General features: G+C 51.8%; 2 protein-coding genes and 1 pseudogene across 6 annotated transcripts in view; 2 read left to right on the forward strand and 1 right to left on the reverse strand.

Annotated features, from left to right (window-relative positions):
- Positions 1–2,320, forward strand: part of SLC5A6 (solute carrier family 5 member 6) — a 28,871-nt gene extending 26,551 nt beyond the window's left edge. For all 3 annotated transcript variants that reach the window (XM_077330216.1, XM_077330233.1, XM_077330224.1), the window contains exon 16: positions 916–2,320. In XM_077330216.1, coding sequence (XP_077186331.1) covers positions 916–1,092 — 177 coding nt within the window. In that variant the 3' untranslated portion in view covers positions 1,093–2,320. The remainder of the gene's footprint in view (positions 1–915) is intronic.
- A 3,821-nt stretch (positions 2,321–6,141) lies between these two features.
- On the reverse strand, positions 6,142–9,778 carry TCF23 (transcription factor 23). 3 transcript variants are annotated; one of them, XR_013229654.1, is made up of 4 exons: positions 9,434–9,778; positions 8,769–9,038; positions 7,475–7,962; positions 6,142–7,363 (listed from the first exon to the last, which is right to left on the reverse strand). XR_013229654.1 is itself a non-coding variant. In XM_077329444.1 (4 exons), exons 1-3 carry the CDS (start codon positions 9,686–9,688, stop codon positions 7,846–7,848), a joined length of 642 nt encoding a protein of 213 aa, XP_077185559.1. In that variant the 5' UTR covers positions 9,689–9,778; the 3' UTR covers positions 6,142–7,363; positions 7,797–7,845. The 3 variants fall into 3 exon arrangements, 2 of the variants coding, with proteins under 2 accessions (XP_077185559.1, XP_077185434.1); XM_077329444.1 differs by having other exon boundaries at positions 7,797–7,962; XM_077329319.1 differs by lacking the exon at positions 6,142–7,363 and having other exon boundaries at positions 7,407–7,962.
- A 3,117-nt stretch (positions 9,779–12,895) lies between these two features.
- Positions 12,896–13,504, forward strand: LOC143833568 (ran-specific GTPase-activating protein pseudogene; annotated as a pseudogene).
- Positions 13,505–14,734: the final 1,230 nt, after the last annotated feature.

Below are 14,734 nucleotides of genomic sequence, written 5' to 3' on the forward strand. Positions count from 1 at the left end.
TGCTGCCTCTACAGCATCATCTCCCCTCCTCCCAAATTCCACTTCTTGTCTGTGGAGCCAGACAAGCTTCCTTTCCCTGCTTGCTGAGCTCTTTCCTCACCTCGAGGCTCTGCTCCTGCCGCAAATCCTTTTAAAGCCAGGCTGGGCCCTGTGCCGCTTCCTGACTTCCCAGCCTCGCCGGTTCCTGGCTTCTTGCTTCATCCTAGCTAGCTGTCTGCCCGGATACCCTGTTGGCATTTCCATGCGCTGTGCAAGGCCTGGTGTGCCACGGATGCTACAGATCTGTGAACTGAGACGAGCGGCAGCTGCAGTTTAGTCTGAAATCTTCAAATCCCAAAGGGTTTTGTTCAAGACTTCTGAGCAACATCTAAGGCTTGGTGCCAATATACACAGCTGCAGAGTTCAGGCTAAGGGGAGACTCTGTTTAGTCTTGCCCAAAGGATGGAGAATTTGGCCTGGAGTTTTAAGACTATTAAAGAGAATAACGGGATTTTTGGACACCAGGGAGACTCAGCTGTCTGTTAGGACTGGTGTGCCTGGTGTTGGAGAAAGCATCTAGGGCAGGAGTAGTCAACCTGTGGTCCTCCAGATGTTCATGGACTATAATTCCCATGAGCCCCTGCCAGCATTTGCGGACATCTGGAGGACCACAGGTTGACTACCCCTGATCTACTGCAAGAATGGCCAAACTGTGGCTCTCCAGATGTCCACGGGCTACAGTTCCCATGAGCCCCTGCCAGCATTGGAGTAGGGCCTTATGGGAATTGTAGTCCATGGAGAGCCACAGTTTGGCCACCCCTGATCTAGGAGAACCATGATGCCGAGGAGCCACTTTGGAAGTTAAAAAGGGATTGGTGTTCCAGAACCGTCTGGTGAGGACGATGACTGATTCGCTCTCTCTGGCTGTCTCATTAGGATGGAAGTGGCTCAGACCCCGCATCTCTAGCCATGGAGAAAACCAGCAATGGGCTGCCAAACGGACTGCCGGGGGGGCTGCCCCCAGGGAGCGATACGGAGGAAGCAGAAATGGGTGAAGGGTTTGCCCGGGGAGACGGGGCTCACACCTACTTCCTGCGGGAGACGGCACTCTGATCTGGGCAGAGCAAAGAGCTTAACGGTGAAGATCGGCAGGGATCTGTTCTCCTCCCGGTAGGGAGCCCCAGAGAAGGGGGCTCCGTGTGCAAGAGGTATTCCCATGTGCCATCAAGGCTTATCATATCCTGGACGCAAACCTCCCGTCGTGCAGCGCCGGACAGGCACGGGGCCACCCCCATCTGACCTGACCGTGGTACATTCCCTTCCAAGGTTCAGTTCTGCTGCTCATATCATATTGTGAATGTAACTGGGGGAGATGAGTGAATGCCACCCACCCCCCAAATCCCAAAGCACAAACGGCCACGGTGGGAATCTCTGTGGCTTCGAGGTGCCTCCTCTCCCGCCCCCAGTGCTCAGAACTTCAGTGTCCGCTCTGGGGGAGGCGGAGCCTTGCCAAAGAAGTTACTTGACCTTGCAGTGGGCTCACCCTGCTGCCACCGCCTCCACCTAGCGACCTTGCAGGGATGGGTCAATGGAGGGCGATAGTTTCATTCCACTTTTACTGCTCTCAGCAGGTACTGTACTGCTGAGACCGGGTACAGAATTCAAGTGTCCCGTGATCTTTACGTCGTGTCCTTGGAGAGCCCGGTTCCGGTCCAGACTTCTCCAGCAGGGACGGGGGAGGGGAATGGCATTTTGGCAGCACAAAGCCTCCCTGCTTTCTGGGTGGCTCCTTCACCTGGTGCCAAACCACACAAGATGCTCAGCCACGGCTTGGGCCTAGGTTCGCCCAACACAACCCGCCTTCCCTGCAGGCAGACCTCTGCTGCATCCAGTCCATATGCAGGCCCACAAGAAGTCACCCCAAGGTGATTTCAGCTTGGAAAAATGGCACCAGGGTCGGGGGGTGGGGAGGCAGACTACTCTCCCCCTCCCACATCATGGTCCCCTTCCAAATTAGGGCCCTACGGCACTTTGGAAATACAGTTTCCTCCCAGCCACTGCCTGGAACACAACATGGGTCGAGGGGACCCCAGCATGACTCAGGGCCGACTATCTCATCATGTCATTTGGGGGCCCTATTTGCCTCCCCGATGGCCTTGTGTTGTCAGGGGCAGGCTGGAGAGAGGGACTGCACTCTGGACCTTCCCCCTTCCTTCTCTGTTTCCGTCCCATGCGTTTCTTGTCCGTGAAAAGGTGAGTTAACTTCCTGGACCTTGTTTCTTGTCTTTCTGATGCTCAACAACAGTTTTGCTGCTGTTAGTAAAAACAATTATTGTTGGTTCTTGTGCTTTTTATGTGTGTGCCTTGAGGGATGGGGAGAAACTCGGCTCCCCCTGGTGATTGTGCCCTTCTTGACCCTGGATTCCTCCTCCCAGGGGGCAGCTGATTACACCCATTCAGGAGGCAACCCTGAATGGGGGCTTCTGAGGAAGGGACGTGCCCTTCCCCTCCTTCAAGGGCTTGCTTGAGATCTTGTGCTTCTGGTGAGGACAACAGAGCCTCCTACCCCTTATGCTGAGGAAAGCACGTTTAACAGTACTAAGACTTCATTAGCTTGTATATCCTCCTAAGCATATCACTCATCTAACTTGCCTACGACTGAGGTTTCTGCACCGTGCCCAGTTTGAATAAATGGCTTGCCTTCCAAGGATACTCTGCAGGAAGGGAAGGGAAAATTTCCACAGGGCCTTTGTGAGAAAAGATGAAACATAAGCTCTGTGCTTGGGCTAGACAAGTGAAGGCAGGAGCAGGAAAGAGTGATGCCTTCTCTACCACTGGAACTCCAAGCCATCCCCTGAGACATGAGCTCTTTCCGCTGCAGCCTCCTTTAAATCTGAGACATGAGCCCAGGCAAGCCTCATCCTGCCAGATCTTGGAAGCTAAGCAGGGGTGGCTCTGACTAGTATTTGGATGGGAGACCTCTAAGGAACATTAGGGTCATGATGCAGAGGCAGGCCAGGGCAAGCTACTGCTGAATGCGTCTTGCCAAGCTGCCAGACAGTCCTACGATCTCCTGGCTATACTACATACTCCCTATAACAAATCAATAATACTCTCTGGTTTGCAGAGCATGAGTCTGGTGGTCATTCATTCCTCTGAAGGAGTGACACGGATCCTACCTTGGGTTAGAACAGGGGGTCCGGGGAACCCTGGGGGGTTGCCTAAGAGCTTCCCAGGGGTTACTCAGTCTTGCCCTGTAAAATATTTCAGGGGTTCCTCCACAATTAGAAGAATGAAAAAAGCTGGGCTGCAGGGACTTTTGCTAGAGGAACAGCCACTCAAGTTAGAAGAAGACTCCTTGCCGCTGAGAGAGGTTTCAGGCTCTTCTCCTTGGAGTGGAAGGAAAACACGGCAGGACATGGTGGGAGGAAAGAAAATGACCACATCAATAATGCCAGGGTTTAAGGGGACCTGGGTAGAAAGTGTCAGGGGCCCTCTCTGCCCACCACAAGTCCCCACTCATACCGTTCCACCTCCCACAGGTGTGTCCCTACCTGCCTGTGAGTCCTCCCCCCAGCTCTGGGCCTTCCCCCTGCCCATGCTCAGTTGCCTGCCCACCTTTTCCCCAACAGCAGTGGCCAGTGCGTGCAGCTGGGGGTGCTGCCGTCATGGCCACCGGCGCCACCTCCACTGTGCACCACATGCCTTTCCCCAGTGACGCTGGGCACCCAGGAGCACGGGTGGCAGAACACATCAAGCAAATGGGGAAGGGCATGCAGCCAGGGGGCGGGGGAGGTGCATGAGTTGGGGGGTCAACTTTCCTGGGCCCTGGCAGCTGCCCCCACCTCTTGACATGTCGACACCAGCCCTGAGGAATAGTTTATATTTCTAGTTGGCCTTCTCAGTCCTCCTGGGCATGTATTGGGTGGGGCTCGGCTGGCATCCTCCCTCTTCCGCCTCTGCCCTTTGAGCACAAGCTGTGGGAAGGGATGCTAGAGTGACTGCCCCACCTTAGAACCATAGAGTTGGAAGGGACCAAACAGGACATCTATGTGATATGTTATATGTAACTTTTAATTGGGGTTTTTATGGGGATTTTATTGTGTTTTAACTATTTATGTTGTAAACCGCCCTGAGACCTATTGGGAGAAGGGCGGTCTAGAAATTTAATAATAATAATAATAATAATAAACCCCTGCTCAATGCAGGATCAGCCTAGAGCCTCCAGGATAAATATCCGTCCAGCCGCTGTTTGAAGATTGTCAGCGAGGGGGAGCTCCCCACCTCCTTAGGCAGTCGATGCCACTGCTGAGCTACTCTGACTGTGAAATTGTTTTTCCTGATATCTAGCCAGTTCTGTTCTCCATGTAGTTTAAACCCATCCCTGTGGGTCCTATCCTCTGGTGCCAACTGGAACCACTTCCTGCCGACCTCCGAATGAAAGCTTCAAGAGAGCAATCACGACCCCTGTCCCCCTCCTCTTCTCCAGGCTGAACATTCCCGTGTCCTTCAGTCCCTCCCAAGCCCCTGGTCTTTCTGCACTCCTTACTAGTGCTGTGGGCCTGCAGTGAGGTCAGAGGGGGAGGCGACTATGAGGGCACCCCTACAGATTCCAGCAGTAGCTGTTTCATTCATGAAGTCAGAGTCTGCCCTACCTACCTCCAAAGCTCTGCCCCCCCCCCCCCCGTCCTGTGCCAAGCACAGAACTTCCCAAAGGGATTAGTGTAGCAACAGCTGCTTGGCCTTGTTTTTGGCCAGGCATGCCAAGGGATAAAGGTTCACTGGTCTAATCAGTTTGGGGGGATCAAGGGCGGTCAGAGGCTCCCTTTGCCAAAGCCCCAGCAACTGCACAAAAGGGGCTGGTGAACCCTTGAAACATCTTCATGCAGACCTTGGTTAAGAAACGGCCTCCTGCTGTGATTCTCCTAACTCTCCTACAACCAACTCATCCCTCCAGCTCTGCAGCAAGAGGAAGCCCCAGGAGTTTTCCCCAGCACACTCCCAGACATGGTTGGCATGCTGTTTTCCCCACTTAACTCACACCCATCCTTTGGGCTCCAAATAGCATTGCAAAGAAATGATCTACCAATCAGTGAAAGGGATACAGTAACTACAGAAGGCCTCTCTCCCTGTTGACCTGTGCTGTGATACACAAAAGTCATCAGTGGAAGGTGAACTTGGAATACTTCCACCAAACCGTTTGGACCTTGGGGGAACCAGGGGGAACCAGGGTTACCAGGGGGAAGCAGTGACGATGTGAAGAGGCCACGGCACTGCTTTCCGTGTCCCAGGGTAGTCAATCTGTGAAGTCCTAAAGCCCACTTCTGGGCTCCTGCCAACCAAGCCGCTGGAAAGGCCGTCTTGGGGAAGGGCCCCTTGGCTTTCAAAGTCTCAATTTGGCGGAGGTCATCCATCAGTAGTCCTGGTCGAAGCCATTTAGGGCTTGGAAGGTCAAATCTAACATCTTGCAGAAGCAAAGCAGAAACGAGGGCAAAAGATAGGACCAATTGCTCCAGCAGATGCCCGTAAGGACTCGTGCTAAAGCATGTTAGAACAAGAGAAATGTCTGAACAGTCTTTGAGGACAGACCCACATGGAGTATCTTACAGTAGTCAACTCTGGATGATGTCCGAGTCATCTGTGACTTTTATCAGAGGCAAGGAACCAGGCTATGTTTGTGGCCAGGGTCACCTTTCTCTAAGACTGAATGCAACTGGAGAACCAGCCTCAGCTGGTCAAAAGTGTTCAGAGCTACTCTTGCCACTTGACTGAGGCTAATGCCTGCATACATTAACAGCCCTGTGTACAAACACCTCTTATGTTAAACTGATGCTGAGACCCGGGCAAGGCAGATGTGCTGAGGGTGGCAACTAAAGCTGGTCTGGGAATGGAGGTTAAGAACATCAGAAGAGTCTTGCTGGATCAGACAAGTGGCCCATCTAGTCCAGCATCCTGTTTCAAACAGGAAGGCCAGCAACAGGGCACGGAGGCTGAGACCTTCCCATGAAATTGCCTCCTGGCTCTGAGATTCAGAGGTTTGCTGCCTCTGAACGTGGAGGTTCCCCTCAATCACCATGATAGACGCATCCTCCATGAATGTATCTTTTAAAGCTATTTATTCTTGAGGCTATCGCTATATCCTCTGGCAGCTATTTCCCCATTTTAAGCACTCTTTGTGTAAGGAACAAGATGTGTAGCCGTGTTAGTTGGTATCGGTGGGAAAAAGCAAGAATCCAGTAGTGCCTTAAAGACTAACAGAATTTGTGGCAGGGTGGGAACTTTCAACTTTTGTCTGTCCTGATGCTACTACCCATCAGCTTCTCCTGAGGTGGGATGGGGCCTTGGATCTCGTTGTTCCCCAGCTGCTCTTGATCCGAGACCCCGTCCCATGGTCTTTCCTGCGTCTCCCAGACAACAGTCCGGAATGACCTTGGCCCCTGGGTAGCCAGATGCCTGGGAATGCCTCGGCCAACTTTTATTGAGAATGTAACAGGTCAAGTAGCCCCTAAAAATAGTTCTGCGATCTGTGGGGAAGGAGAAGGAAAGCTAGCAGTTATCCGGGGCGGGGGCGGCTCTCCCTGCCTCATCTGATGTGTCCCTGCCAGTACCTGGAAGAGGAACGCAGGAGGCTGGCTCATTAATGTGCTCGTTAGTCCAGGCTCCGGTCCAGCCCAGGACGGATTTATGTGCTCAGCCTTGGCCCCGGCTGCATTCCCACAGACCAGCCGCAGCTGCTACTCCCTAGTCCTTTTCCTAGTGGGGAGGGGGAAGTGTTGGGGAGGGCTACTGGGGTGCTGGCTGGTCCTGCAACATCCATGACCTTCCAGAGAAAGGAAAATATCTCACCTCAAGGGCCGGGGCCTGGAGCTGCCTGGACTCCCATAACTTTCAGAGCAGAAAGCCTGCTGACATATTCTTGCTCCGGGTACCAAAAAGAGCTCTGCATGTGCTCATGGAGCCACATTAGAGAAGTATCGGGAGGAACAGGAGCTCTCCCCCCCCCCCCATGTTTGTGAATCATTCTTCATGCAACAGCTGCATCCACCGCCAAGGGAAAACATACTGCAAATCCATCTCTCTGCACAAAGGGCAAAATCTCACATCCCAGAGCAATTCAAACAGTCCTGTTTAGAGCTTCAAAACCCCTTGTTTTCAAAAGAGAAGGAGGAAGGGGGGAAAATAAGAAAATAACAAAAAAAGAGTAGTTCTGTATAGAATGATGATAGAATACTGTCGGGTATAATTTTTGGTTGCTAATCTCTCTTACCCATTTGGAAAAGAGAAATTGCTGTGCAGAACAATAATGGCTATAAGAGCACTGCTGAGTCAAAACAAAGTCCAGCCTTCTGTTCACACAGCTGTCAGTCGTCTGCCTCTGGGAAGCCTGCAAGAGGAGGAATCGAGAATCCTAGAGTTGAAAGGGCCTTCTAGTCAAAGAGTAGACTCAGTGCAGAATCTAACAGCATCCTCCCTCCTGTGCTCCCCAGCAACTGACCTACTGACTCTGATGCTGGTGGGAGAAGGCATCCATCATGGTTAGAAGCCATTGTGACTAGTAGTCATTCAGGTATCGGTGATCTAACTTTCCCCCGTTCAATTGGGAAAACAGTACAAATTAAGTCTTGGGGTCTCCGTGAGGTCCCACTAAACCTTGAAGGGCTATTCATCCCCCTCCCTGCTAGGACTGGGGGTGGGTGGGAATCCAAGGGCAAAGCTCTCCCTCCATAGCGGGCAAGCAGGCGAGGGGGAAGAAGAGGGCAAGGAAAGGCCTGCAGATTTCCCTTGTCTGGCCATAGGGAGAAGGAAACAGACGTCACCGTCAGAAGCTGGTATGGTGTAGTTTATGGGGGCGGCCATTGCCGGGGGTCACAGAGCTGCTCCTCTTGCCTCAGGGCTCGGATGGGACCACCCGCCGAAGAGAGCGGGCGTGGGGATGCCTCCGGTCCAGGCACTGGCATAGAGGCAGGACCGCATGGGCCACTTCTGCAAAGGAAGAAGAGGGGTTGTTTTATTTATTTCTATTTACATTTTTAGACCGCCACTCCCAGACTCAACCGGCTTGTGGGGGTTTACATAAAATCTTTTAAAAACCATAAAGCAATACCCATGCAAAACCAAGATGGTTACAGGAAGGAATCCCCAAACCCTCTGTGCCCTGCCTCTGCCTTGCTACAGCATTCCCTCCCCTTTTTCCCCATCAAGCTGTAGCTAGTTTATATCAATCAAAGGCAAGAGGCGTTTGCTCAGTGATAGTCAAACTGCGGCCCTCCAGATGTCCATGGACTACAATTCCCATAAGCCCTTGCCAGCATTTGCCGCAGTTTGACTACCCCTGCTGCTATTGTCTTCCTCTGGCATTCCTCAGTGTCCTCCCCTCCAAACAGCAACCAGGACAAACCTTGCTTAGCTTCCAAGATCTGACGAGATCAGGCTAGCCTGGGGAAGGGATGCCAGCCTCCAGGTGGTACCTGGAGATCCCTGGGTTTTGCAACTCACCTCCAGACTAAAGAGCAGTTCCCCTGGAGAAAATAGCTGCTTTGGAAGGTGGGCTCCATAGCATTGTACTCCACTGAGGTTCCTGCCTGCCCCAATTCCTGCCCACCTCCAGCCCCACCCACAAAGTCTCCAGGTATTTCCTAACCCAGAGCTGGCAACCCTAGCCTGGGCCATTTTTCCACCCATTCAAGTGACCACAGGCTGAGACCTAACCAGGGAAAGGTGGAAGGAAGGGGTTACCTAGCAGTAGCCTTCCCCGGTGACCCCTAACCAGTCCCAGCAGCACCCAGTACCTTCAGAGGGTGCAAGAAGGCTGTCGGGGCCATCCAGGATATGGGGGGGCCCTGCTCGAGGGTCCGGCTCAGGTGGGCAATGTAGCTGGTTGCCAGGAGAAGCACGTCTAGCTTGGAGAGCTTGGTGTCAGGTGGAACTGTGGGCAGAGCGGCTTGCAGTGCCAAGAACGCCTGGTGGAGAGTCCGTACCCGGCTTCGCTCCCGAGCGGCGTTCATCGGGCACTGTGGCCCTGTGGCAGCTCTGCGGGTGAGAGCAGCACGCCTCTGGCCCTGAGTAAAGGAAGCGGCAGCCTGAGAGACACAGACCAATAGACTTTTCCCCCACCCCAGCCGCTTAGAACAGTCATCGTAATGCTCGCCCTGGAACCCTATTCCACCCCACCTGCACTGTCGGGCCGCCTGCCCTGTTTCCTCATGCACCGTGCATGGCTTCACCCTCTGCCATTGCCCCTCTTCATTCATTGCACCCCCTCCAGCCCATTCCAGAAAGCACCTTCAAGATCTCACAGCTCCAGGCAGCCCAAATGCTGCAGTCCTAAACAGAGTTGCATCTTTCCACGGCCGCTGAAATCAATGCACTTAGGGCTGTGCAGCCAATACGCCCACCAACCCCCAGAGTGTGAAGCATCCCCTGCTATTCCCCGCAAGTGTGCTCCATTCGTTACCCTCTTTGTGGCTGAGGTCTGTGCTCCGTCGCTAGCCAGTGGGGACACTCGTCTGCTGCTTCTTCCCAGGCCCCGGCCCAGGTCTGCTCGTCCCCGTCTCCCACTGCCGAAGGAGGGCCAGGTTTTCCTCTGGATGTCTTTGCGACTCCCACAGTGTGGGAGATGAGCCAGCTCAAGGGTCCCGGTGTCTAGTGCAGATATCTCCTGAGGTGCACCCATCTCCTGCAGCTCAGCCATCCTTCCTGCTGCTGGCATAGAGGCCGAAAGGCACCCATGCACTTCAGCAGCAGCTGGTGGCTCCCAGGAAGAGCAGAGACGGATTCCCTGGGAACCAGCCCAGCCTCCCAGCCACCCATGCAGTGCACAGCTTCCCTGGGAGGTCCAAGCACCAGCCCAGCCCCCTGCTGCTGCTGCTGCTGCTCTGGAAGAGCCTGGCCAGCTCCACCCAGGTGCCTCTCGTCAGAGAGAACCAGCTAGGGACTAGAGATCAGAACAGAGAAGAAATGGAGAAATGATAATGCATCAGACCCTTGGTCCATCACAGTCAGTATTACCAACTCAGACGGGCAGCAGCTCTCCAGGTTCTTTCACTTCACTGATGACTTGGTCCCTTTTGACTGGAGGTGCCAGATTCTGAACCTGCGAAACTCTGGCAGCTCTACCACTGGAACCTCTACCACTGAGCCGTGCCCCCGCCCATGGACTCTTTGCCTCCCCAACAGGGGCTTTCTTACATTGTATCTGCCAGTCCCTGCAGGTCGTCCCTGCCAAATGGCATTTGAATCATAGAATCACAGAATCACAGAATCATAGAGTTGGAAGGGGCCATACAGGCCATCTAGTCCAACCCCCTGCTCAACGCAGGATCAGCCCTAAGCATCCTAAAGCATCCAAGAAAAGTGTGTATCCAACCTTTGCTTGAAGACTGCCAGTGAGGGGGAGCTCACCACCTCCTTAGGCAGCCTATTCCACTGCTGAACTACTCTGTGAAAATGTTCCCCCTGATATCTAGCCTATACCTAGCCTGATATCTAACCTATATGTAGCCTATATTTGGAGCCATGGAGGCTAGCCTTAAAGTTGGACCACTGCCTCAATGGTGTCGATGCCTGGCTCTTGTGGCCCTTTCTTGCACGCCCAGAGAAGTGCTAGTCACCACTTTGGGATTGGGAAGCACATGTCTTCCAGCCCAGACTGGCCAGGGATTTGGTTTTTTTTGGGGGGAGGGTCATCATCTGGGCATGGAATTGGGGTCACCGTGGGGGGGGGCAGGTAGTTGTGCATTTCCTGCATTCTGCAGGGTGTTGGACTAGATGACCCTCAAGGTCCCTTCCAACTCAATGATTTTATGATTCATCTAGCCTGGGACTGTCCATTCCCACGGACAGCTTGTCCTAGGTCTTCCTCAGCCCCACAACTGGACTGGACTAGAGAGGCTTGACACTGAAGCACATCCTTTGACGTGGGGCTCCTGCTTCATCTGCGGTCAGGAGCTGCCTCCTGCAGTCATGTCCTGTTCCTGGCGAAAAGACCTGCTGCCCTCATGGTGACCTGGGTAACCCAACCTTCCTGCAACTTGCTTTGGATAGGCTGGCAAAAGATTCCTGTTTAAAATTTATTTACAGTGCAGCTGTTAAACGGATCTGCCTGGTAACCACCTGCATAAAAACAGAGCCTATATTCGGTGCTCATGTACAGACGCGATAGGTAGAAGACTTTGTACTGTGCTCCGAACGAAACGCTATGCCACTCTGCCTCAACTGTCTGCTTCTCCTCGTCTTCCCCTGGCCTTGCTCCCCTCCGTCAGACACCTTCTCCCACTGGCATCTCCTGGCGTCCTGCCTTGGAATGCTCCCCCCCCCCTCTCGTTGCTGAACCACTTCCTTCTCTTCTTCAAGGCCCGTATTTTTAGCAAGGCCTTTCCAGGGAGGTCAAGTTCATCAACAGCTGTCTACCAGAAAGAGAACTTCCATGCTCAGGGGCAGTGCACCTCTGAATACCAGTTGCTGGAGCGGTTGGGTTTGTCTTATTCCATGCTGGTAGACTTCTCATGTCAGGGGTAGTCAAACTGCGGCCCTCCAGATGTCCATGGACTACAATTCCCAGGAGCCCCCTGCCAGCGAACGCTGGCAGGGGGCTCCTGGGAATTGTAGTCCATGGACATCTGGAGGGCTGCAGTTTGACTACCCCTGTTTCATGGGCATCAAACAGAAACAGAATGGTGGACTAGCAAGGCTTCTGAGCCAGGAAATAGATCCTGAACTTTCGTAGCTGTGCGTCCACTTTTACTGGAGGCAGCTTGAATCCAGCCCTGCTATTCCTTGGCCCCTCTCCTCTGATCCTGGCCTTTTAGTGCCATCTCAAGCAGGTCGACTCAGAATGCCACTGAAGTCTGCTCACGGAGCTCATTCCCAGTAAAGCATGCTTGGGATTGCGAAGTTGGTCACCTAGTACAAAATGAAGCACTCTGGAGGTGGGCTGTATTTCTCCGAGGACACGTGTAGCACCTAGACAATTGCTATTATTATTGTTGTTGTTATTAATTCTATTTCTAGCTCACCACTCCCAAAATGGCTCGGGCAGGTTACAACATACATAAAACCCCCAATAAGGTAAAAAGGTAAAGGTATCCCCTGTGCAAGCACCGAGTCATGTCTGACCCTTGGGGTGACGCCCTCTAGCGTTTTCTTGGCAGACTCAATACAGGGTGGTTTGCCAGTGCCTTCCCCAGTCATTACCGTTTACCCCCCAGCAAGCTGGGTACTCATTTTACCGACCTCGGAAGGATGGAAGGCTGAGTCAACCTTGAGCCGGCTGCTGGGATTGAACTCCCAGCCTCATGGGCAGAGCTTTCAGACTGCATGACTGCTGCCTTACCACTCTGTCCCACAAGAGGCTCTTTAAAAAAACCCAATAAAAACATCCCTAAAACATATTACTCAATAAACAGCAAATAGATACACAATTGTTGAGTTATTGCTATGAAACTTGTAAGGAGGAAGAGGTCTGCAGTTAGCCAGCTTGGGTCAGAGAGGGTGTACTTACCTGGCATGCGCTATAATTCCGCTTTTTTTTTTTTTTTGAAAAATGGCATGCCACTTCTCCAAAGTCCTGCTCAAGGCAGCTCAGAAAATAAAATCAAGTACAATAAAATAATTAAACCAGTAACTGTAAACTTATATCAAAGCAAGCCATAAAGCCATTAGGCAACATAAATTATATTCATAAAACAGCCCTCAGGATGGAAGCAGAGCATTAAAAGACAGCTTTAAAATGGAACAGTTAAAGAAGAAGGAGAAGGCAATGGAGGAGGCGGCGAGGAGGTCAGACTGTCCAGTCGGAGGAGGAAGAAGTGGGAGCTTCCCATGCACTGACATGGGAGCTGGCCCCAGCTGCCCCCACCCCCGACCACCCCCTCGCCAGCAGTGCCAGCCCCGCCACCATTTCTTGCTGTGCCGCACCATGGCCGAGAGGAAGAATGCATTTGAGCAGCATGACTCAGCAAGTGACAATGACCCCCAGGTTGAGCCCATAGTTTCCCTTCCTAAGCAAGCAAGAAAACAAAGCTCTGGAAGATGACGAGGAAGAACTCTTTAAGATATGTGCAAAGCTGTTCCGGTTTGCATCAGAAAACGATTTTCCAAAATGGAAAGAGTGAGGCTCTGGTGATGGAAGAACTCCTGAAGCACCAAGAGAAGGGGACCATTCGCCTCTTGATGATGAGAGAGAAAATCTAAAAAATCTGTGCAAGTCATTACATTACACCTTTGTGGGAGCTGAAGCTGCATGCTGGGAGTGACCGGGCATGGGTGAATGCACATGTAACTTTCCCGTTGAGAGACCCAAACTTGAACATTTGGCAATTCCATTTTTAAATGCAGAAAATGCATGAAAATTCAAGGCAAAATTTGAAGAATGTAGGAATAAAGTTGATAAGAAGTTAAAGCAGGAGCAGACAAAAATTATAATGCCAATAAAGTTGCAGAGAAATTAGAAGAACTTTCTGTAAAGGAGGAAAGCAAAGAAGCAGAGAAGAAAGAAGTGAAGGAGGAAACTGATGAAAAGCAGTAAATAATCTTCTTATATTTAATTTTGTTTTATAAGGGACTTTATAAAAGTATTGTATTCCAACATTCAAAGTTTGTAAGCTTTTGCTGTTTTTGAAGAGATCTTCAGAAAAAAAAGTCCCCAGTCAAGAAAATGTACTGTGCTAAATTTCCTTTTCCATAGTGAAAACATTTATAGTCATCCAAGAGAGTGAATAAAGCTTTGAAAAATGCTAAAATACAAATAAAATAGAACAGTTAAAAGGTTGGGTACTGGGAAATGTCTTAACCTGGCACATACAGCAGGGATTGCATGAACATTGTTGCATCTTCCAAATGCAAGGGCGCCACTACTTAAAAAGCCCTGTCTACTACCCACTCCATATCTGCAGATGAGGCACAGAGAACAGGCTCTTAACCAGCAGGATGAGAGGAGGCATTCTTTTGAGTATGCTGGCTCCAGGCCTAATTTATGGTCTTAAATAGGGTTGATTGGGAAACTCCTGGTGATTTGGGGATGGCACCCGGAAAGGACAGGGACCTTCCAGAGGACGATGACAATGCCTTCCAAATAATCCATTTCCTCCAAGGAACTGATCTCTGTAGTCTGGAGATGAGCTGTAATTCTTAGGGAATCCCCAGGTCCTATCTGGAGGCTGGCATCCGTAGCTATAGAAATGATTCCAGCCCCGATGCCAGCCTGTCTAATTTTAGCACGATAGAAATTAATGAGCTTTCGGGGAAGTAAGATTTGGAGAGTCAAAGGTCCCTTCCTCAGATGTATTCAAGTGGGTAGCCCTGTTAGTCTGAAGCAGCACAACAGCACTCAAACTCATGTCTTGAATAAATCTTTGTTGGTCTTAAAGGTGTCACTGGACTCTGATTTTGTTTTCCCAGATGTGGGAATGTAACTCCTGACCGAGTCTTGACAAAACATTTAGAGAGCACACGGTATACATTGCGATCCTCCCTCCCTCCAATCAAGCCTCTATAAATGTGCATTGACATATCCACCGGGCGCTGCCCGTCGCCCTCCTCAGACTGAACGAGGCAGCGCCTGACTGCCGCGCCTCTTTAAAGGGGCTCTACACCGCCCTTCTTCTGCCCTTCTGAAAAATGGCGCGTTCAAATACATGAAGTCCGTGAGGGGGTCACGTGATCAGAGGCATGTCGTACCGGCCGGCTAAGTTTTTGTGCTGACGTGTACCGACACGCTCGCGCTTGCGCACCGAGGGCGAGTGAGACGTGTGCGCAT

The sequence above is a fragment of the Paroedura picta genome, chromosome 1 (assembly GCF_049243985.1).
Source record: "Paroedura picta isolate Pp20150507F chromosome 1, Ppicta_v3.0, whole genome shotgun sequence".
NCBI classification, from domain to species: domain Eukaryota; kingdom Metazoa; phylum Chordata; class Lepidosauria; order Squamata; family Gekkonidae; genus Paroedura; species Paroedura picta.

Excerpts from the sequence above, each read along its gene's own strand:
- TCF23 (XM_077329444.1), bottom strand. The coding sequence starts at position 9,688 with ATGCCAGCAGCAGGAAGGATGGCTGAGCTGCAGGAGATGGGTGCACCT. Across the intron at positions 9,039-9,433 it reads AGACCTCAGCCACAAAGAGG|GGCCAGAGGCGTGCTGCTCT; the intron begins GTAACGAATGGA and ends TCCTTTACTCAG. Across the intron at positions 7,963-8,768 it reads CCTTCTTGCACCCTCTGAAG|AAGTGGCCCATGCGGTCCTG; the intron begins GTACTGGGTGCT and ends CTTCCTTTGCAG.